This window comes from Helianthus annuus, chromosome 7 (genome assembly GCF_002127325.2).
Source record: "Helianthus annuus cultivar XRQ/B chromosome 7, HanXRQr2.0-SUNRISE, whole genome shotgun sequence".
In the NCBI taxonomy this organism is placed as follows: Eukaryota; Viridiplantae; Streptophyta; class Magnoliopsida; order Asterales; family Asteraceae; genus Helianthus; species Helianthus annuus.
Genome location: NC_035439.2, coordinates 92653111 through 92674343, shown reverse-complemented (window position 1 = coordinate 92674343; position 21233 = coordinate 92653111). Strand labels below are relative to the sequence as shown.

The following is a 21233-nucleotide window of genomic DNA, read 5'->3' as shown; positions in this document are numbered from 1 at the left end:
TTATTCAAATACACATTTTCATTCTAATTTCAACACTTTAGTTTTCATTTAGGCATTTTAACAAACACCTAATGTGCATACATTTTTACACGTTTACAACTAGTTCATAACTTGTTATTTTTACCAAGATTAACATCAAAATTCACCACTATCACTTATGATCAAATACTCAAACTTGCAAATTATTTAAGTATTTCCCGATTACTTAACATGCATGATGATTCTAATCATAATCATATCATCAATTCCATCTTATGACTAATACCCACTTAGCCTAGTGTGGGAATTCATTCAATCATTCAATTCATAGCATGTTATGTATGATTTTCACTTAGGGTTTCGTTCCTAAGCAAGTATACGTCACTAATCTAGCCATAGCTTTTCTAATTCATGCCTAATTCGCGATTAGGATGATTATCAAATTTTTACAACTTCATGAATGTTAGAAATTCAACATACCTTACGATCCCCTTGAATTGGTTATCACGAATTTGTGTTCATGCATTGATTTGGCTCTTGATTTGGGCTTCAATTTGATCAATTTGTTGAACTAGGGTTTGGAGCCCTTGTTCTTTCTCCTGGGTGTACGCACACACACACACACTCTATGTGTGTGTTATGTTTTATGTTTTGTTTTTTTAATAAAACAAATTTCTTTGTTAGCAACTTTAGTCCCTCATGTTTTGTAACTTTATAAAAAGGGTTATTACCCATATTTTCTTCATTGTTTTAAGATACCTTTTTAACTAGGTTGATGTTCCTAGCTACTTGGTGAATTCGGGAAAGTTATGACTTAGTTTATTTTAAGTCCCGTTAACTCGGGTCTCTTATAAACTTTACTTCCTTAAAAGCTTTTATTCATGTTTTATTTAATATTAGGCTTAATTATTTAAATCCTAATATTTACCAGGTTAATTTTTACCACTAACGGTATTTTACCCATTCATTAATATTAAGGTGGTTTGATTACCAAACCCGTTTTCGAGGTGTTACAGATGAACACTCGATTTTCCGAAGACGATGCGAAGACACACGATTTTGGAGAACGGAAGCAGCACGTGTATGAAGACCCACCTTCGTACGAAGGCACTAGATTCGTACGAAGCTTCTGTTTCCCACCGACACTCTGATTTTTAACCGTTTCAGCACTTTGGAGGACTTACGCTTCTGTTCCCGTACGCAGGCTGACCCGGCGCTCCCTTCAATCCATTGAGGATCGTGTTTCTTGATTAATACACGCTCTGTGAGTATACTCGAACCCATTTTCGTTTAACGCACTTTTGGGTGTTGCATACACTCACTATCAAAACACAACACACAACGCAAACACTTTATAAATGTGAACCACTCCCGCATGCTATACGTGACTTGTTGAATGCTTGTTACTATGTTTACACATTGTTATGCCAGACCACCTTTAGCAAAGATAGTACTATAGTTTGGACTCAGCACCTGTGTGACAGGGGTTGCTAAGGATCACATACTCTACTTCACGTGTTCGCTTCAATGAACATGTGTCGCGCGTACTCTACATCGCAGCCACGTGGTTAGGTTGTATCATTGTTGATAGTTACATGCTTCGCCCGTTACGTGTTACATGCTGGTTATGCGTAAACGCTTTTTATACTATATCTATGCAAACTTGTGTACTCACCTTTACTTTTATGTATTGACTTTATTTTAACGTATGTGGCAGGTTGATGGATTGTTATGCTGAAATCAAGATAGGAAGTCTAGAAACTCATCTAATAAAATCTAGGTTGTCGGACTTGTTTTTGTTTAAGAGATGTGTGTCGGAAAGTAAACAATATGTCATAGTGTAGGGGCTAAATGTATAAAATGGTGTTCTATATAAACACCTTATTCTGTAACCCTAGTGTGAGCATATACAATTTTCAATACAATTCAAACCTAAATCAGAGATTGCTCTCTATACCAAACAACATGGTATCAGAGCGGAGTTTCTGATCCTTGGATACTCTGTTCATCAACTACAATTATCTCAACCAGAATCGTTCCCATCGATCTATTCCAGCCATTTTTTTTTCAAATCTCAAACCTAAAAATCAAAAAATCAAACTCTAAAAATCGATCAACACCAGTTTACTCCAACCCAATCCAACCCAAACCAGGAAAAACCCCAAAATCAAGTCAAAATCAAATCAAAGTCAAACTTCGGGATCGAACCTGCCGGGAACTCCTCTGATAAATACGCTGCCGCCGGCGGTCGCCATAAACCGAACATCATCACCATAAGATTCAGTTTTAACTCTTTGCCGCTCCGCGTAGTAACGGTTACCTTCATCTTTTCCGGTGGAGAAATTGCCTCTGATTCATCTCCGTTTACTGTCAACCTGTGATTTTTCGCAGTCCCCTTGCAAACCCTGATTCAACCCGTGATTTTGGCAGTTTCCTTTTTCTTGTTCTTGATAAATAAAACCTTTTTTGGATAAATATAACTTTCCTTTTTGATAAGTACACTATTGGAGCCAATTTATTCTTTGGGAGAAGTAATCTTAGAAGTTTCCTTTTTTGCCCTTGATATATATAAGTGTGTGAATTGGAGCGGATTTATTGGAGCAGATTTGTCGGAGCGGATTTGTTGTTCGGGTATTGGAGCGGATATATTGTTTCCGGGTTTTTTTTAAATCTTGAACGCGAGTTCAAGTTGCCTGGCGTATTTGATAAATACGCTGGTAAGTTAACGTCTGTCTCGGACGTCGTTATTCTGAAGGATTCTCGCTCCACCAGCATATTTGTTCCCAGTGTAATTGATAAATCTTGAACGCGAGTTCAAGTGTCCAGCATATTTATTAAATACGCTGGTCTGCTGTCTTATCCATACTGACAGCCTATTTACAAAAAAAAAATGGAAATCAGTCATGGAAAAAACAATTCATGGATATTCGATTCTGGTGCCACCGACACCATGACGTTTGAACCATTAGACATATGTTCAATGACCCAACCTCAAAAAACTCAGATCCATACAGCAAACAACGAAACGATGCAAGTGAAAGGAGGAGGAGTAATTGAAATTTCACCAACTATAAAATTACCAAATTGTCTCTATGTTCCGTCATTATCACACAAATTGCTCTCAATTAGTCATATTACCAAAGAATTGAATTGCACGGTACTAATCCACCCTACTTTCTGCATCCTACAGGATATCAGGACGGGTGTGATTATTTGACGTGGTACTGAGCGCCACGGATTGTACTACGTGGATGAAGTGGCTCAACAGGGTACTGTGATGTTGGCTCATGGAACTGAAAACCGGGATGCCTGGCTATGGCATAGACGTTTGGGACACCCATCCAATGGTTATTCGCACCTTTTGTTTCCAAAACTCTTCCCTTCAAATGGAAAAATAGATTGTGAAACCTGTCTTCGTGCTAAAAGCCATCGACAACCATTCAAACCTAGCAATACGAAAGTTGCTTCACCTTTTTCGCTAATCCATTCTGATGTGTGGGGTCCTGCTCCTGTGATGGGGGGCAGGGTATTCGGTACTTTATACTATTCGTGGATGATTGGACTCGCATGACATGGGTATATTTTTTTAAAAAACAAAGCCGAAGTTTACAAAAAATTTATCACGTTTTATGCTATGATTCAAACTCAATTCCAAACTCAAATCCAAATCCTTCAATCCGACAATGGGGGGCGGAGGGAATTTGTCAATACATCCATTAAACAATTCTTTAAAACCAAAGGATTAATTCATCAAACCTCTTGTTCTCATACCCCCGAACAAAACGGTGTTTTCGAACGAAAAAACTGTATCATTCTTGAAATTCTTGAAATGACTCGAGCCTTTTTAATCGAATCTCAGGTTCCTAAATCTTTCTGGCCGGAGGCAGTTGCAACCTCCGTGTATCTCTTGAATCGGCTTCCCACAAAAGCTCTTAAATTTAAGAGCCCCTTAGATTGTATGTCTAAGTCTGCCAATATTCCTCATCCTCTTACACTTGAACCTCGAATCTTTGGGTGTACCGCATTTGTTCACATACCCAAAATCAACCGAAATAAGCTTGGCCCATGTGCTGAGAAATGTGTATTTGTCGACTATGGGATCGATCAAATAGGTTACCAGTGTTATAATCCAAAAACTCATCAAATGTTCACCACAACGAACGTTGACTTTCTTAAAACAAAATATTTTTATGACACCCAACTCAGTGGTCAGGGGGAGCATGAGTTTATAGACACTCTGAGTTGGCTAACGCAATTTCCCTCATCTGAAGAAGTAACAACAGAAAATCATCACAGTACTGCGTGTCCTTCAAAAATAGCCACACAATCTGTGGAGCACAGTACCACTGAAGAAAGTCCATCCAACGTGATACCTGAGGTAAGAAATACTGAGGACCCTGAGTTTTACAATCATGGGACAACAGGGGAACACAGTTGAACCGACAACAATGGAACCTGTGGAACCAGTTGAATCTGTGGAACAAGTTGAACCAGATGTGGAACAGGTTGAACCAGATTTGGAAGAAGTCGAACCAGTCGTTGAACATGTGGAACCAGTTGCAGCAGAGACAACCGGAAAATACCCTCTTCCTCCTAGAGCTAATAGAGGGGTCCCTCCAAAACGGTACTCGCCAGAGAGGGAAACCAGAAATTCAAGGTATCATGTAGCTAATATGGTCAACGGGAACTTATCTAACAGTGCGAAAGCGTTTGTTACTTCACTATACTCTGAACAAATACCTAATTCCGTAAATGAAGCTCAAGGTAAGAAGAACTGGGAAGAAGCAATGGAAGTGGAGATGCGTGCTCTTATGAAAAACAATACATGGGATAAGTGCATTCTTCCTAAAGGAAAGAAAACAGTTGGATGCCGGTGGGTGTATTCAATCAAATATAAACCAGATGGTTCCATTGGGCGATACAAAGCTCGTCTTATAGCCGAGGGTTACACTCAGACATATGGGATCGATTACTCTGAGACATTTTCTCCGGTTGCAAAAATGGATACCATTAGAGTTCTCTTCTCCGTAGCAGCCAATAAGGAGTGGCCACTTCACCAGTTTGATGTTACAAACGCCTTTCTCCATGGAAACCTAACAGAAGAAGTGTACATGGAAGCACCTCCAGGCTTTTCAGGGGATTTTAAAGAAGGGGAAGTTTGTCGATTGAAAAAGTCCCTTTATGGGCTAAAGAAGTCTCCTCGGGCATGGATTGGAAAGTTCACTTTGGCCATGAAAGAGTTTGGGTATCACCAAAGTAACGCTGATCATACTCTATTCCTCAAGAGAAGAAACAGCCTTGTAAATTGCTTGATCATATATGTAGACGACATGATTATTACCGAAGATGATATAGAAGAAATAGCACGACTGAAAAGGAATCTGTTTTCAAAGTTTGATATGAAAGACCTTGGGAATCTCAAGTATTTCCTCAAGATAGAAGTTCTCAGGTCTAAACGGGGAATTTTCATCTGCCAAAAGAAGTATGTCCTTGATCTCCTAGCAGAACTGGGTTGATTGATTGTAAACCAGCAGATACTCCAATGGTGGTGAATCACAATCTTCACATGGAACTCAATGGAGAACTTGCAGACAAAGAAAGGTATCAACGACTTATGGGCAAGTTAATTTATCTCTCTCACACTCGCCCTGATATAGCTTATGCTGTTGGAGTGGTGAGTCAGTTCATGCATCAACCTCAAGTTGGCCACATGGAAGCTGCTCAGAGAATTTTAAGATATCTCAAGGGAACTGCAGGCCATGGAGTGTTGTTCAAAACAAATGGACATTTAAATGTTGAGCTCTATACTGACGCAGACTGGGCAGGGGATAAGGGAAACCAAAGATCAACATCAGGATATTTTTCCTTGGTTGGTGGAAACCTCGTTACCTGGCTGAGTAAGAAACAGAAAGTAGTCGCTCTGTCGAGTGCAGAAGCGGAATTTAGAGGTATAGCTCGAGGGTTAAGCGAAGTTCTTTGGATCAGGAAGCTGCTAGAAGACATTGGTTTTTCCCAAAAGGCTCCCAGTAAAGTTATGTGTGACAATACAGCTGCAATACAAATCTCAGAAAACCCAGTTCAACATGATCGAACAAAACACGTGGAGGTAGATCGACATTTCATCAAAGAAAAGTTGGAAGAAAGAATCATAGAACTCCCTTATGTTTCGTCAAAAGATCAACTCGTAGATATACTCACAAAAGCCGTCAACGGAAACGTCTTTAGTAACTGTTTGAGCAAGTTAAGTATTGGTGATCCCACTACTCAACTTGAGGGGGAGTGTCGGAAAGTAAACAATATGTCATAGTGTAGGGGCTAAATGTATAAAATGGTGTTCTATATAAACACCTTATTCTGTAACCCTAGTGTGAGCATATACAATTTTCAATACAATTCAAACCTAAATCAGAGATTGCTCTCTATACCAAACAACAATGTGAACTTTGTGATGACTGATTTTGAAATCTTTGTTTATTGATATGGGACAATGAACCTTTTAAATATTGTCATTTAATAGTTGTTATGGATTCTCTTGAGCAATCTGGTTTGCCTAGTGCCGCGCCCCGATGTTTCCGCCATCGATTGAGGTGTGACACTTTATACCACACTCTACAGCCTAAGTTGCCGCCTGCAAACCACCTGCAAGCAATGGCACGGCGGCCCCCACCACCGCCGCTTCAAGTTTGTCGACAACATCCATCTCAACCCTCGCTCACTTCTTTCTCTACTCCATTTTCTTTCGATGTTCCCGCAAGAAACTTGATAATCCGGCAAACAGAAGCGACACAGTACCGTATCACGTAGTCGACACCACCAGTCTACATTTCCATTGTGTACCATATCAGCCAAAAACCAGTAGCACCACAGAAACTTCAACCGTCATTCCGCGATTTTCCGGCGACATTCGTTTTCCAGATGTGTTTGACTTTTGCAACTGAGATACTAAAGTGATTCTATCTAAGTAATTTATGCATGTTTGTTTTTGTTTGCACGCATGCATTGTTTTGGATCTGAGTGAATTTATTAGTATTAGTATTAGTAGTGGAAATAAAGAAGAACATAATTAAATCATTTTTTAATCATTTAAAACTACAAATAGTATTTATTTATTTTTGTTAATTAAATATTAAAACAATGAAACCTACACATCATTATTGGTAACCTGTTAACCTCATAATTACATAGTATTAGAACATCAAACAAAACTTCAGTGACTTTAGGGAGACAAAAAAAGTTTCGGTTACTTAAGTAGAACAATTATCAAACTCTGTTACATTTCTATAAAGTTACCCTTTCTATAAGACGATTTAGATGTGTTTTTATGATTAAAACGCTTTATCATATTCAAATCTATAGCTGGACGTTGTTTTCTAAAACTAATGTGTACTTAGAAGATATGAAAGATGCTTAAGCGTTCCTTTGGTGAGGCACAAAAACAATCATTTAGGTATTATATAATGTATGCGTTATATAACCACCTATATCGAGACAAAGAAGATGCAAGGATGAACGGGTGGATGCGGTGAACCAAGCGGTAAATGGTTTTACTGGCGGGGAACACAACCGCCAATGTGCAAGTCACTGCGCGGTGATGTTAATTTCGGTGACTACTCACCGCACATGTATTTGACCGTTTGATTGAATTATAGCTGTTGGAGGGAGGAAGGAAACGTCTTTGTAGCCGTTTTATATAAAAATAAAAAAAGTTAATTTACGTATTTTTACACTATATAAACCCAACCCAATTTATACAAAATTCTTACCAACCCATTTTCTCATTTCTCCAAAACTAATCTCTAACCCTATTAAAATGGCCGATGAAATACTATTGTTTTTTCCACCCGATAGCAGTGACGACGAGTTAGCTTCAACCGATAGTAGCATATTTTTTTCCAAAATCTTATCGAGCAAGCCGAACTACAAGACACGGGCACATCTAGCAAAAAACGATTCAACCGATAGTAGCATATTTTTTTCAAAATCTCATTAATTAAGCAAGCCGAACTACAAGACATGGGCACATCTAGCAAAAAACGATATCTTCATCGTGATCGTGAGAGTGGCCATTAAACCCTTATGGCAGATTATTTTGTCGATGACCCGAAATACAACGATGATATTTTTCATTATAGGTTTCGCATGTCAAAACGTTTTTTTCTAAAAATTGTGAGTGACGTGGAAGCGAATAACCCGTGGTTTGAAGATGGCGTAGATGCGAGAATGAATAAGTGTTTTACACCGTTGCAAAAAGATACATCGGCTATTAAACAACTTGCAACCGGTAACCCTCCAAACAAGAAAGGCGAGTATTTACTTATGGCAGAAAGGACTTCCCGCGAGTGTCTAGAATATTTTTGTGAAACGGTATGTAAAATATACACTCTAGAGTTCTTACATAGACCATCAAGTCACGACATGGCGCTTTTGTACCAGGCTCATGAGGAGAAATATCACCTTCCTGGTATGGCCGGTAGCCTTGATTGCACCCATTTCGTTTGGAGAATGTGTCACATAGAGTTTTGGTGCCAATATATGAGAAGAGATCACCAATACTCGATAGTTATGCTCGAAGCGGTGGCCTCTCAAGATTTGTGGGTTTGGCATGCTTTTTGCAGTCCTCAAGGTGCACAAAACGACATCAATGTGCTTTAGCAATCTCCATTTTTTTTTACTGAACGAAATGGAACTGCGCCAAAATGTTCATTTTACGTTAACAACCTGGAATCTACCCTACATGGTCCGTGTTTGCCAAACCATTTCCATATCCTCACCTACTAGACGAAAAGAAGTCCAAGAAGCAACACAAGGTGGCAAGAAAAGACGTGGAATGGACTTTTGGTGTTTTGAAGTCAAAATGAGGTATGTGGTGTATACATGTATCATTTTACATAACATGATTTTAAAAGACGACGAAAACGCGATAGCATCGGTTCACATTCGGGATCCTCCACTCCAACCCGCTCTCGATGACAATGTGTTAAATGAGCTTTTGGATAAAGATAGACATTGGAGACTAAAATATGTTCTCGTTGAGCATATCGGAAGACTAGATTTACCCCACCTATTGGTGGAATCCGACGAAAAGTGGTAATTTTATTTGGTTTAATTTATTTTAGTTAAATGTAATTTTAATTATTTTTAATTTAATGTAATGTTTTTTTTTAATTTATTGTACTTTTTTTTTTGTTAAAAATATATTTTATTTGTTAAAATATGTTTTATTTATTAATGCTAATAATTTATAAAAAAAAGTAAAAAAATAGTTTATCTGATGTGACCACCCCTTATGTTTTTGGGCAAGACGGAACTTAGAGAGTAGAGTTGACGTGGAATGGACTATTACGAGGGAATAAAGAAAAGAGTGTTTGATTGTTCAATGCAATGGAATTATCCATCACATAATCCATTTCATTCCCTCAAAGTTATTTCATCCTACACTCATATTTTTATTTTCATTCATCCCCTCTTGCACCCTTCATTCACAACACTATAACCCACCACCTCGCCACCACCCACCACCACCACCACCACCGACCACCATTACCCACCGTCACCGCTACCCGCCACTACCGTCGCCGCCACCCCGAAGGCCACTACCATCGCCGCCACTCACCCGCCACCGTCGCCGCCACCACCAGCTACCTCTGCCACCAACCACCACCGCCACACACCATCACCGCCCACCGTTGTCCCCACCCACCAGTCGCCGCCACCCGTAACTTGCCATCGCCGCACCCGTCATCGCATCCGCCGCCACCAACCGCCCCCGCCACCTCCAAAATACTTAACACCCTTATGCGAGACCATGTAAATATGATATATCCTATGAACAAAATGTCTTAAACTATTTACAACATGTTTTCAATTTCACAAAACATGCTGCTTCTTCTTCTTCGTTGTTTGTGTCTAACTAGCAGATAATGCCCGCGCTTCGCTTCAGCTATGTTTTTTGTCAACATGTTACATCAGGATAATTGGTAAGGAAATAATGTACAAAATATAAAGGACTGTAAGTTGCAGTGGGTCAACCCAACCGCTTTCCTGTTTTTGACATATATCTCCAGCCTGGTCCATTACAAAGCTAAATGAGTTGCCTTGGAGTATTGAATGGGGTTGCTGCTAACATCCTGATTCTGTTAGGCTCCTATGGCAAGTAACCGTATGAAGAAAGGATGCGGGATAAATACTCTCGTTTCCAAAGCTGAGCCATAAAAATATCTAGACATTCATTAATTATGTAACAGACCCTGGCTAATTTCTTGTGATTAGTTGCTATCTTGACTTGAGACATGATGATTTATTTCAATATCAATATAGGGTACCATCTAAGACCTAAAGACCTATGAAAAATTCACAAGGCCTTATAAGCTCCATACATATGACAGTTAACTATCATATCTATATATTGCAATGATCTTGAAGGAAATCATTCAAAAAAATTTACTGTGTTCAATGCAGTTAAGATCTTTGTGATCTTAGTCTCCACAAACTCATCAATCACACTATTGCCTGCATAAACCAGTTTGTGCAACACAAAATCATTAATATAAGAAAAGACGAACTTGTTCCTTTCATGACAGGCCGGTTGAACTGGATGTCGGAAGCTTGTCTGGCACGAATCATACCGGTAAACTAAGGAAACAACAAAGAAGTTGTACCGCTGGTAAATTAGGTTATACCGGTTTAAACCGGTATATGGGTACCGGTCCAAAGGTTAAAATTTGGACTTTTAATCTTTTATGGACCTAAAAAGGTGCCGATTTACCTTCTTAGTAAAACCTAACGCCCAAAAAAGTACCAATAGTGATATTTTAGATTTTTTGTTTAATTATGGATTAAATTTTGGATTTTTTAGAGTAAACTTCCGTTTTGGTCTCTGTGGTTTGGTCGTTTTAACGGTTTTGCCCCAAGTATTTAAAAACAATCACTTTTCTCCAATAGTTTACTATGTTTTTCTCATTTTGCTCCCCGCCTCTAACTCCATCCAAATTGTTTGTTAACTGAAAAGGTATTTTGGTAACTTCAAGTATAAAACTAAGGGTATTATGTTACCAAAATACCCTTTCAGTTAACAAACAATTTGGATGGAGTTAGAGGCGGGGAGCAAAATGGGAAAAACATAGTAAACAAGTGGAGGAAAATGGCCTTTTTTAAATGATTGGGGCAAAACCATTAAAACGACCAAATCACATGGAGCAAAACGGAAGTTTACTCTTTTTTTTATTATGGAATGATTTAGTGTTGGATATTTTTTTTAGTTGAAATTGTACTTTTTGGATTTATGAGGTTAATTAGTCAACCTGGTTGAACCACCCGATACAACCCAGTTCAACCGGTTGAACCATTTCTGAGTCTAACCTGGTACGATTTGAAAATCAGTTTTTAAAACATGGTGTGGTGATTGCTGCAACTTTTTTCTCTCCCTGATCACTCACTCCACCAGTATCCACCATTACCACCACTCCACCATCATCCATCACCACCAAATTCACCCCCATTATCACCCACAACCCCTAAAACCATCCACCTACTATGCTACTACTGATAACCACCATTGTCGGCCACCAAACCATCGCAACAACCTCCGACCATATTGTATTATTATGATCATCATATTAATTAAGAACGTTGCATGCCAAAATGTATTGCTAAACATGTTAGAAACAAAATGTCGATACTCATTTAGGTAAATATGTGATAAAATTTAATAGAACAAATCTTATAGTTTGGTACTAATGATGATGATCATTGACTTTTTGGTGTAAATCTCTTTCCAATTGATAATTATGATCCTTGGATTTTAGGGACACATGAATTCAAATCAATCACACTTGTTCTAAATCTAGTACTTAATGGAAGATATCAATCACAGGCTTATTCTCAGGGGGAGCGGGGTGCATGCGGGAAGGGAAATCGGGGAGGGGGTTGCCGAGCGGGAAGGGTGCCGCCAACAAAGAGGGGAGGGAAATCGGGGGTGTTTATCGGGGAGGGTTCACCGCAACGAAGGAGAGAGAAGATGGTGGGCCACCTTCATTTTCAACCAATCAACATTTTTTTTTTTTGAATAAAAAACAATTCCTCTAAGAGGGGAGTGTCGCCATCAAATTGGGGTGCGAGAGAAGTTTAAGAGGGGAGTTGACGTGGCATAACCTGATTGGGTGTGCGTAAGAGAGGGGACTCCCCTAAGAGGGGAGTGCCCCTCTCACCCTCAGTTAATAGCATAAGCATTCAACGCATCAAAATCAGATAAGCTAGATAAACTTCTAGGTAAAGAAACTAATAAATTAACAAAAAAAAAAGATCCGAAATACAATTAAGAACAGTCAAACACCAATACCTGATAAAAACAATCTGAATTGGAAAGCAACGGATCGTCAAACAAACATGCAGAAAGAATCGCAGAGAGATCGTGAACGTAATCTCCGATTGCCGCTCCCGGCCTCAGAGTGACAACCTGAAATCACCGCTGTCTTCGGATTTAAATTGAAACCCTAGCCGACGCAGAACCAACAACCCAAATCACCACCGTAGTCGGGTTCGTAGTGGAATCCTAGCTGCCGGAACTTCGATTTCGGTCTCTTTGAAAAAATTACATACTTCTATCATTAAAGGAACAACGATGTGGCTGTTGCTGTTTGTGATTTGGGTGAGTTTGGGGCGGTGTGTTGAGATGGGTTATGAAGAGGTGGGGAAGACCGGAAGATGCCGGTCATATGAAACCCGGAAACCGATACTGTTGTTAAGAACTTTCATCAATTATTAATATATAAAACATCCTCAATGCCAAGGATGTTACGAGACTCTTCACAAGCCTTTCACTTTATCACCATGTGGGTTAACACCTAGCTACTTGTCACCAAACTCAATTACGATCGTAGTTTATTAACAGTTTAATACCATCTACTTTAAGGGTGTAAGAGACACCTATCTAGTAACCACTATCAATATGCAACCCTAAAGGGATGGGAACCCATTTAGTTGATCCCAACCCGTCTCTAAGGAGATCCGGGGCAGTCCGTGATAAGCCGCGGTCACGCGTGAAATTATAACGCACACCGCCGCCGGTCGATTGTATCACGCGTTGAATTGATAACGCGTCAAACCAATCACGCGTTGTAATTCAAAAGCTGAACGTTGTGGAGTGTTTTGACCGTTGTAATGTTACCGTTTATTTACCAAATATATATACACCCACAATATAAATTTTATTTACCAAACTTTCTTTCAACATTCTTTCAAACATCACAAAATACAAACACCAAAAATACAACAAAGATGGAAGGTTCAAGCAAGAGAGGTTCGGGTTCGAGCAAAAGAGGTTCGGGTTCGAAGAAAAATCCCGTACGACCCAAGGTTCGAGCGAATCTTGGTGAGCCGGCGCGCTTTTGGTTGCAAGACGAACCCGACCAAATCCCATATTTTCAAACCCAACAATTTCCACCCTTTCAATCACAACTGTATCAAAACCAACCGTTCGTTTCACTGCTATTTCAACCTCACCAATTTCAACCCCAACCGTTTCCACACTCTCAAACCCAATTCTACCATGTCGATCCACTAGGAGATGACACCCTCATGCAACAATTTGCACGTGCGTACCGCGAACTACAACAAAATCTCGATGACGATGAAGATGAGGATGATGTTCAAGAAGTACAAGAAGAAGAAGACGAAGACGTTCAAGAAGTTGATGTTGTCCCGCGAACTACAACAAAATCTCGATGACGATGAAGTTTTTTTATTTTAGTATGTAATTTAGGTTTTATTTAAATGAAATTTATAATTTATAATTTTAGTGTTTTATAGTTAATTTATAATTTAAAAACAAAAAAAAAGTTATAAGTAATGAAATTCCATCACCGGTGACGGACATCTCCACTAAAATCTATCACTAGTGATGGAATAATGCTTGATGACATAACGGAACTTGATTGGAAGTTGTGAGTGGATGATGAGTGATAAGTGATGACCACCCCTACCCCTAATTTTATTTTTAATTAAAATTAAATAAAAGAACATTCTTTTATTTTTCATTTTTATTATATTATATGAAGCATTTGATTCCAAACGGAAAGCAAAATACACCCAAAAAACAGTTATACAACAAACACAAAACTGTCTCAAGATCTCAAGAACAACCATAATTATATAACCCTCAAAAATGTCTCTAACATCAACCCTAATTCTAAAAAGATTCATTTCTTGCACACCATCACATCTCCGATCATGCATCCGCTCCATAACCTACATGCCCCGACCCGGATACGACGCGGTAAAACCCGTCACCCCGATCACCACCGACGGTGTTCCTCGGCCCGTTACATTGATCCCCGGTGACGGTATTGGCCCGTTGGTCACCGGGGCGGTAGAACAAGTGTTCCACGCCATGCAAGCGCCGGTTACGTTTGAGAAATTTGACGTGCATGGGAACATGAACAAGGTTCCTGATGATGTTATGGATTCGATTCAGAAGACTAAAGTTTGTTTGAAAGGCGGGTTGATTACACCGGTGGGTGGAGGGGTTAACTCGTTGAATCTTTCGTTGAGGAAAGAGTTGGATTTGTTTGTTTCGCTTGTGAATTGTTTTAATATGGATGGGTTGCCTACGAGGCATGAGAATGTGGATATTGTTGTGATTAGGGAGAATACTGAGGGGGAGTATTCTGGGTTGGAGCATGAGGTTGTTCCTGGTGTTGTTGAGAGTTTGAAGGTATGTTGTTATAAGATTTGTTTGTTTTGTTGGTTTTAGATTGCATGTTTGGTGTTTGATTAAATGCTTGTGTGAAAGTGGGTACTTCTGTATACTTAAATTCTTGTTTTGGGTACAAGTGATGAAAAAAAAAAAAAAACTTGTTAAGAATCAACAGTTTTGGACAAAGATTGAGGAATAAAAAAGTTTTGGACAAATTTAAAATTAAAATTCATGTTTTGCTTACAAGCAGGGGCGAAGCATTGAAAGGGCTGGGGGCGACCCCCAAATTTTTCGCTCAGTAGTGTTATGTATGTACGTTTCGTATAGAATTCTTTAGGTATATACGTTTTCGACCCCCTGGTTTTATAAAAAAAAATTAGGTATATACTTTTAGGTCCGGTGACTTCGGACCCCCAGGTGGAAATTTTCAAGCTTCGCACTGCTTACAAGTGATGGAAAGTATATAAAAACGAAAAGAAAAGAAAAAAAAAAGCACTTGTCAAGAATGAACAATTTAGGACAAAGATGGAGGAATAAAGAAGTTGTATATGTGCTCTGTTGTGTCTGATTATGTTGTTGTCCTAATAGGTGATAACGAAATTCTGCTCAGAACGTATTGCGAAGTATGCTTTTGAGTATGCTCACCTGAACAACAGAAAAACGGTGACGGCTGTTCATAAAGCAAACATTATGAAGCTTGCAGATGGTCTTTTCTTGGAATCTTGTAGGGAGATTGCCAAAAGCTATCCTGAGATCAAGTACAATGAGATTATTGTGGACAACTGCTGCATGCAACTTGTTTCAAAACCTGAGCAATTTGATGTCATGGTATGCCACTGTTATTTATCATGTGTAGATACTATTTTTTTTTTTTTCTTCCATAATACATATCAATGTTCCGATTCGGTTCTTGACTGCACCAATGTCTGCTTAATTTGTCTATAGAATTTTTTTTGTTGGTCCTGTTTTAGTGTGTGAAAAGCAAAGCCTGAGAACAATAAAGATGTAATTGTGGTTCATGTTATGTAAGGGGGAATCTGTAAAGTGATCGAACAGATGTTTATGGAGTATAGAATAAAGAAATTATACCCTAATTTATGGTTTATTCTCTTATTTCTTAGTAATTCATTTTGGTGTTGATTATGCTTGCAGCATCTCACTTTTGTACATTTGCAGTTTTATATACTTATAAATAATTTAGTCACTGATGCATTTGTTTGTACAAAATGGGCCACACCAGTCTGTGATATATGAGAGGATGTTTATTTATTTTTTTCCTGTTTTCCAACCACTAAAAAAAATTAACAGGAATTTGCATCTTATCTGTGACCTCTGATTAACGAATTATTACATTTTTTTTTTCAGGAGCAAACTAGATTTTCTTAAGTTTTTCTGGTTGTACTGGACTTCTAAGTTTAGAAACCTTACGGGTCACACGGGATATACAATAATTCTTTCACTATTTGGGAGACCTTAATTTGTGAAATCTTGCAGGTGACACCTAACCTTTACGGAAACCTAGTTGCAAACACGGCTGCTGGTATCGCTGGCGGCACAGGCGTCATGCCAGGAGGTACATAGTTGATAGTTATAAACTATATTTCTACATTGCTTCACGATTATCATTTTAATCATATTTGACACATAGTTAGTTGTAAAACATATGTTAGTCGTAAAACTCATTTCGACCCTTTGCCTGCCACACCCATACTAAATTAATATTTATGACTTTCACAGGAAATGTTGGGGTTGAATACGCAATCTTTGAACAAGGTGCATCAGCCGGGAATGTTGGGAAACCAAAAATGGTGGAGAAGAAAAAAGCAAACCCGGTGGCTTTACTCCTTTCATCAGCCATGATGCTTAGACACCTAGAGCTTCCTGAATATGCAGATCGTTTAGAAAGTGCAGTGAAACGCGTTATCAAAGAGGGTAAATACCGCACAAAAGACCTTGGTGGAAGTAGCACAACACAAGAGGTTACTGATGCAGTCATATCTGCACTTAAATGACTTGAATCATAAACATAAGCTACACCTTTTTGCCAGCCTGATTATCATGTTATCATTCTTTGTTTGCATTTAGAGTTGATTTCGTTCAAATAAGTTGATCTTCTAACTTTTAAAAGAATAGTGATCGGTTTTTATCTCTGCAACATATCTTGTTATGTCCTAAAAGTCTCTGCTTTGCTTGGTGGCCGGTTACTGGGGGTGTAAACAAGCAAAGTCGGTCATGTGGTACTAGAGATCGTGTCGCTAAAAGCTTGAATCGAGTCGAACTTAAACGAGTCTAAGCTCAAGCCTAAAATACGCCTGTTTAAAAAAACGAGCTGGAGCCCTAAGCTTCACTTACCGAGCTCAAATATACTCGCCAGCTTAAAAGGGTCTGTTATTCGTATATTATTTATTTAATATGTTTACCTCATTGTTATTCCATATATAAATTAGCAACTTTTTAGTGCATTAGCACTTGTACCCCAAGCTTGGGGAGTTTTTCAAAAAAAAAAAACTTTGATATTTTACTTTCTAACCTAAAAGTTTTATCTTTTACATTTTAATCCATTTGAAATTTTTACTTTTAACTCAAAGTTTTTCATCTTTTGTAACTTAACACAACACTTTATTATTTACAACTTTGGTCCCCCATACTTTTTATCTTTCGCAAGTTTTTCGTTTTGCATTTCGTTCTAAATTTTGCGAGTTAACACGTCCTCTTTTTCCCTTTTGAAAAGTTCGCACTAACGGGCGGGTCCTAGATCGACTAAGTTATTATTTTCTACGTTTTACGTTTCTGGTTAATTTCGTTCTAAATTTTGCGAGTTAACACGTCCTCTTTTTCCCTTTTGAAAAGTTCGCACTAACGGGCGGGTCCTAGATCGACTAAGTTATTATTTTCTACGTTTTACGTTTCTGGTTAATTTCTCCGCATTAACACACTGTAACGGGTGTGCGTGGCTCAACGATTTTAGTCTGCTTTTCATTTAGTGTAATTTTTACCATTTTATCTATTTTATTTTTACGATGTTGAGAGTCGATGTGGTTGTGGCATTGGTGCTACTTGGCACGGTTTTACGAACGTTTTTTACCTATTAAATTTTTTATATTTTGTTTCGGTTTACCCCTATACTTTCTTTACTTAAAAACTATTTTTTACGTGCATATTTTGTGTACGGGTTTGTATAAATATGATTTCAGACCCGGCTGTTGGGCCGGCCAAGCTGGACGTGCGCCCAAGGCCCAAGGATGTTAGGGGCCCGGCAGATATTATAAGTTCATTATGTTATGTATTTATAATATAATAGGCCCAAAGCTAAAGAAAAAGGCCCATCTTCCATTTACAGTTTATCCCTACGTGTGTGTGGGGTTGTGCGCTCAAAAAAACAAACAAACTTCCAAATTGTTGTGCGATCGTAGTTCGTACTACCGAACGTTTCAGTTTTTTCATCATCATCCGATCATCTATATTCTATCGATCATCTATATTCTATCAAACGATTAAACGTATTTTTTTCAATTGTAATATTCAAGATTTCATCCTTGAGGTATGTAATTTTTAATTGTAAAAACAATTAATAGAATGTACTTTTTTTTTATTTTTAGATTTATATAATTAGTCAATTACATGAAATCTTGAATTTATGTAGATGAAACTATGAATATTTGATGTTTGAAATTGAATGATTGAATCTTTGAGACTTTGATGTATAATTGTTTATTGTTTAGGTTTAGAGTTAGATGAAACTTACTAGTTTTAAACTTTGATTTTTTTTTTTTGTCTAGAAATTATGCCACTCATTCTTAAATACAAACACCTATCTAGAAACTTGGATACACTAATATTGTTTTTTTATTTTATAACAATTAATCAATTATCGTTGTATCGTGGTTGGTTTTTGGATATACAAAATGATAAGTTTATATTATAGAAAGGGGGCCCAATTTTTTTGTATCGCACGAGGCCCAAAAGTTTTTTTATTATTCTCGGGGACGTCTCTGTATGATTTGTTCTACATCCCGACGTATACTTTTTTTATAGATAAGTCAGGGCAAATATAATACGTTTTCGTTTAAAGAAACCATTTTTACGTGCATATTTTTATGTACGTTTTCGTATAAATTCAAGTTGTTCTACGTTTTGACGTAAACTTTTTTGGGAAATGATTCATGTCAAATATAATATGTTCTCGTGTATATTTTATGTATGTTTCTTAAAGTTTGTTTCGAACCGAGTGAAGTCAAATTATGGTTTTCTTTCTCCCTTTTTCGAAAGCTCTAGTTAATCCCTTTCGATTACATGTGCATATTTTCCTTCATACCCGTTACGTTTTCTATGTATGAGTTGGGTCACATACAATACGTTATGATTGTTCGATATGAATTTGACTTACTTTACGTTTGATCCAATCACAATGCTTATACAGGTTACATTGAGTTTAACTGGATACGTCGAAATGTGTGTTTTCATATGGTTAATGCATCATATAACGTTTGAACTAATCCATTCAATGTTTACGATGTACCCGCACCGCAACGCAGGCCGGGCGGGTCTTAACCCTAGTTATACATAAAAAGTATTAAAAATTAACTAAATAATATAAGTTTTGTTATATATAAAAATTAGATTTGCAATTAAAAAATATATAAATGTATATAAATCAAGTAATACATAGATGATCCGAGTATGGTTTGAACTCAAGCTTTAAAAATTACTCATGAGGTGAGCTCGAGCTCTCATATGTTAAACGACCTTGCTGGTTAGATGACAAGTTTTAAAATTTAAATACCACTTATGGCCAAAACTGAATATTTTGGTTATTGAATTTCACAAATGACACTAGTCACTTGAGGGTAAGTTGGTTTTGCTTTTCGGTTAAATCATTTATTTATTTTGAACGGAGTAAGTTATAAAAATCGTCCTTTATGTATGTTACTTATTGTAAATTGTGTCATTTGTCTTTAATAATTACAGAAAACGAACTCGATGTTTGCAAACTCTTGCAAGGTATGTCATTTAGCCCTAACTCGGTTAATTTTTGTGGTTTAATCTGACTAAATGGACCCTACATGAGAGTATTTTTGTGGTTAAATCTGAATAAATGGACCCCACATGAGAGTAAAATGGCCAAAATACCCTCATGTGAGGTCCAGTGGCGAAGCTTGAAATTCCTTACGGGGGGTCGAAAACGTATATACCCAAAAAATTTCTATAGAACCGGGGGGTTGAAAACATATATACCCAAAAATTTCTATACGAAAACTACGTATATAACACTATTGGCCGAAAAGTTCGGGGGGTCGGGCGCCCCTCCCGGCCCCTTCAAAGCATCACCCCTGGTGGGGTCCATTTGGTCAGATTTAACCAAAAAAAATTAACTGAGTTAGGGTTAAAAGACAACTTGTAAGGGTTTGCAAACATCGAGTATGTTTCCGAAATTTTTAGCCTGTTATATCAGGCTAACAATCACTGGGCTTGTTCTTCGTATATTCAGCCCGACAAAAGTATCAAAGTGTTTTGGCCCAATAGTCTATTAAGTTCAACAACGGGGATTCAGGGAACAAACAACATATTCTAATATCATTTTCGTACAAGCCCAAAGCCATGAGATAATAATTGGTTCTGGTATCGGAAATAAAACCGGTACCGGGAATTAGAAAAACCGGTTTTTTCGTACCCGAAACCGTACCCGGCCCTACCCACCGGGTACGCATGGGGTATAGATTTCTATGTAGAAAAAACCGTACCCGGAACCGGACCCGATTTATACCCGTTTGTACCCGGGTTCTTTAATATCCGGAACCGGTTTGTACCCGTACCCAGTTTTTTATACCGGAACCAGGTTTTCCGAATGCATGTTCATGTTAATTGGTACATGTTTTTATTTCTATAGTTTAATAATGAAATATTGTGGTTTTCACTTATCTTATTAATTTGTTTTAGCCGATCTTCGTTTTACTTTTGTAGTAGACTTCATTAAATGTTCCATTCTTAAAAGCATGCTTTGTTTGCAACAAAAATAAAAGTTATCGGAGATTCAAAAGAGCTTGGATGTAAGCTGCTAGATCTTAAAAGACTAGAGACAAATAAGTGGTAATATGGTGGTGTGTAAGTGCATTATCAATCAAGAAAAGTGTTGTATGAACATGCAACGGTGGTGGAAATTCTTACAACACTTCAAATTGAGCCTGCCCCGAAACCGTTTTTTCTAGTACTTGCACCAGGTTTTTTCAATACGTGAAATACCCAGTTTTTTAATACCCGGTTTTTGACGGTTTTTGAAGAACCGGTTCCAAACCCGACCCGAAATCGGGTATGGTTTTCTATGCTAGAAACCGGAATTGGTTCTTTCAACACCCGGTATAAGTGATAACCGACCATACCCGGAACCGGTTCCATAACCAGAACCCGGTATTGAAAAACCCCGTTTTTATGCTAGGAACCAGAATCGAAACCGAAACTGGTTCTTTCAATACCCGGTACAAGTGATACCCGACCATACCCGGAACCGGTTAGATAACCGGAACCGGGTATTGAAAAAACCTGGTTTGTGCCCCTCTAGGTTGAA

At 38.1% G+C, this 21233-nt stretch overlaps 2 protein-coding genes across 7 annotated transcripts in view; one reads left to right on the top strand and one right to left on the bottom strand.

Moving 5' to 3' along the window:
• LOC118480603 overlaps positions 1–13001 on the bottom strand; it is a 34779-nt gene extending 21778 nt beyond the window's left edge. For 4 of the 6 annotated variants that reach the window (XR_004863510.1, XR_004863512.1, XR_004863514.1 and 1 more), the window contains exon 1: positions 12317–13001. The gene's annotated coding sequence lies outside the window, so the exon portion shown is untranslated. The remainder of the gene's footprint in view (positions 1–12316) is intronic. The other 2 variants (XR_004863513.1, XR_004863511.1) reach the window with 2 other exon arrangements.
• A 127-nt stretch (positions 13002–13128) lies between these two features.
• On the top strand, positions 13129–16826 carry LOC110868063 (isocitrate dehydrogenase [NAD] regulatory subunit 3, mitochondrial). Its single transcript, XM_022117150.2, has 4 exons — positions 13129–14689; positions 15260–15499; positions 16166–16244; positions 16409–16826. The coding sequence occupies exons 1-4, from the start codon at positions 14141–14143 to the stop codon at positions 16681–16683; spliced, it is 1143 nt and encodes a 380-aa protein (XP_021972842.1). The 5' UTR covers positions 13129–14140; the 3' UTR covers positions 16684–16826.
• The last annotated feature ends 4407 nt before the right edge of the window (positions 16827–21233 follow it).

What these genes read in the sequence shown, in the direction of transcription:
- LOC110868063 (XM_022117150.2), top strand. Translation starts at nt 14,141, where the DNA reads ATGTCTCTAACATCAACCCTAATTCTAAAAAGATTCATTTCTTGCACA. An exon ending in GTGTTGTTGAGAGTTTGAAG is followed by an intron (nt 14,690 to 15,259) that starts GTATGTTGTTAT and finishes TTGTCCTAATAG; the next exon opens with GTGATAACGAAATTCTGCTC. An exon ending in CACAGGCGTCATGCCAGGAG is followed by an intron (nt 16,245 to 16,408) that starts GTACATAGTTGA and finishes TGACTTTCACAG; the next exon opens with GAAATGTTGGGGTTGAATAC.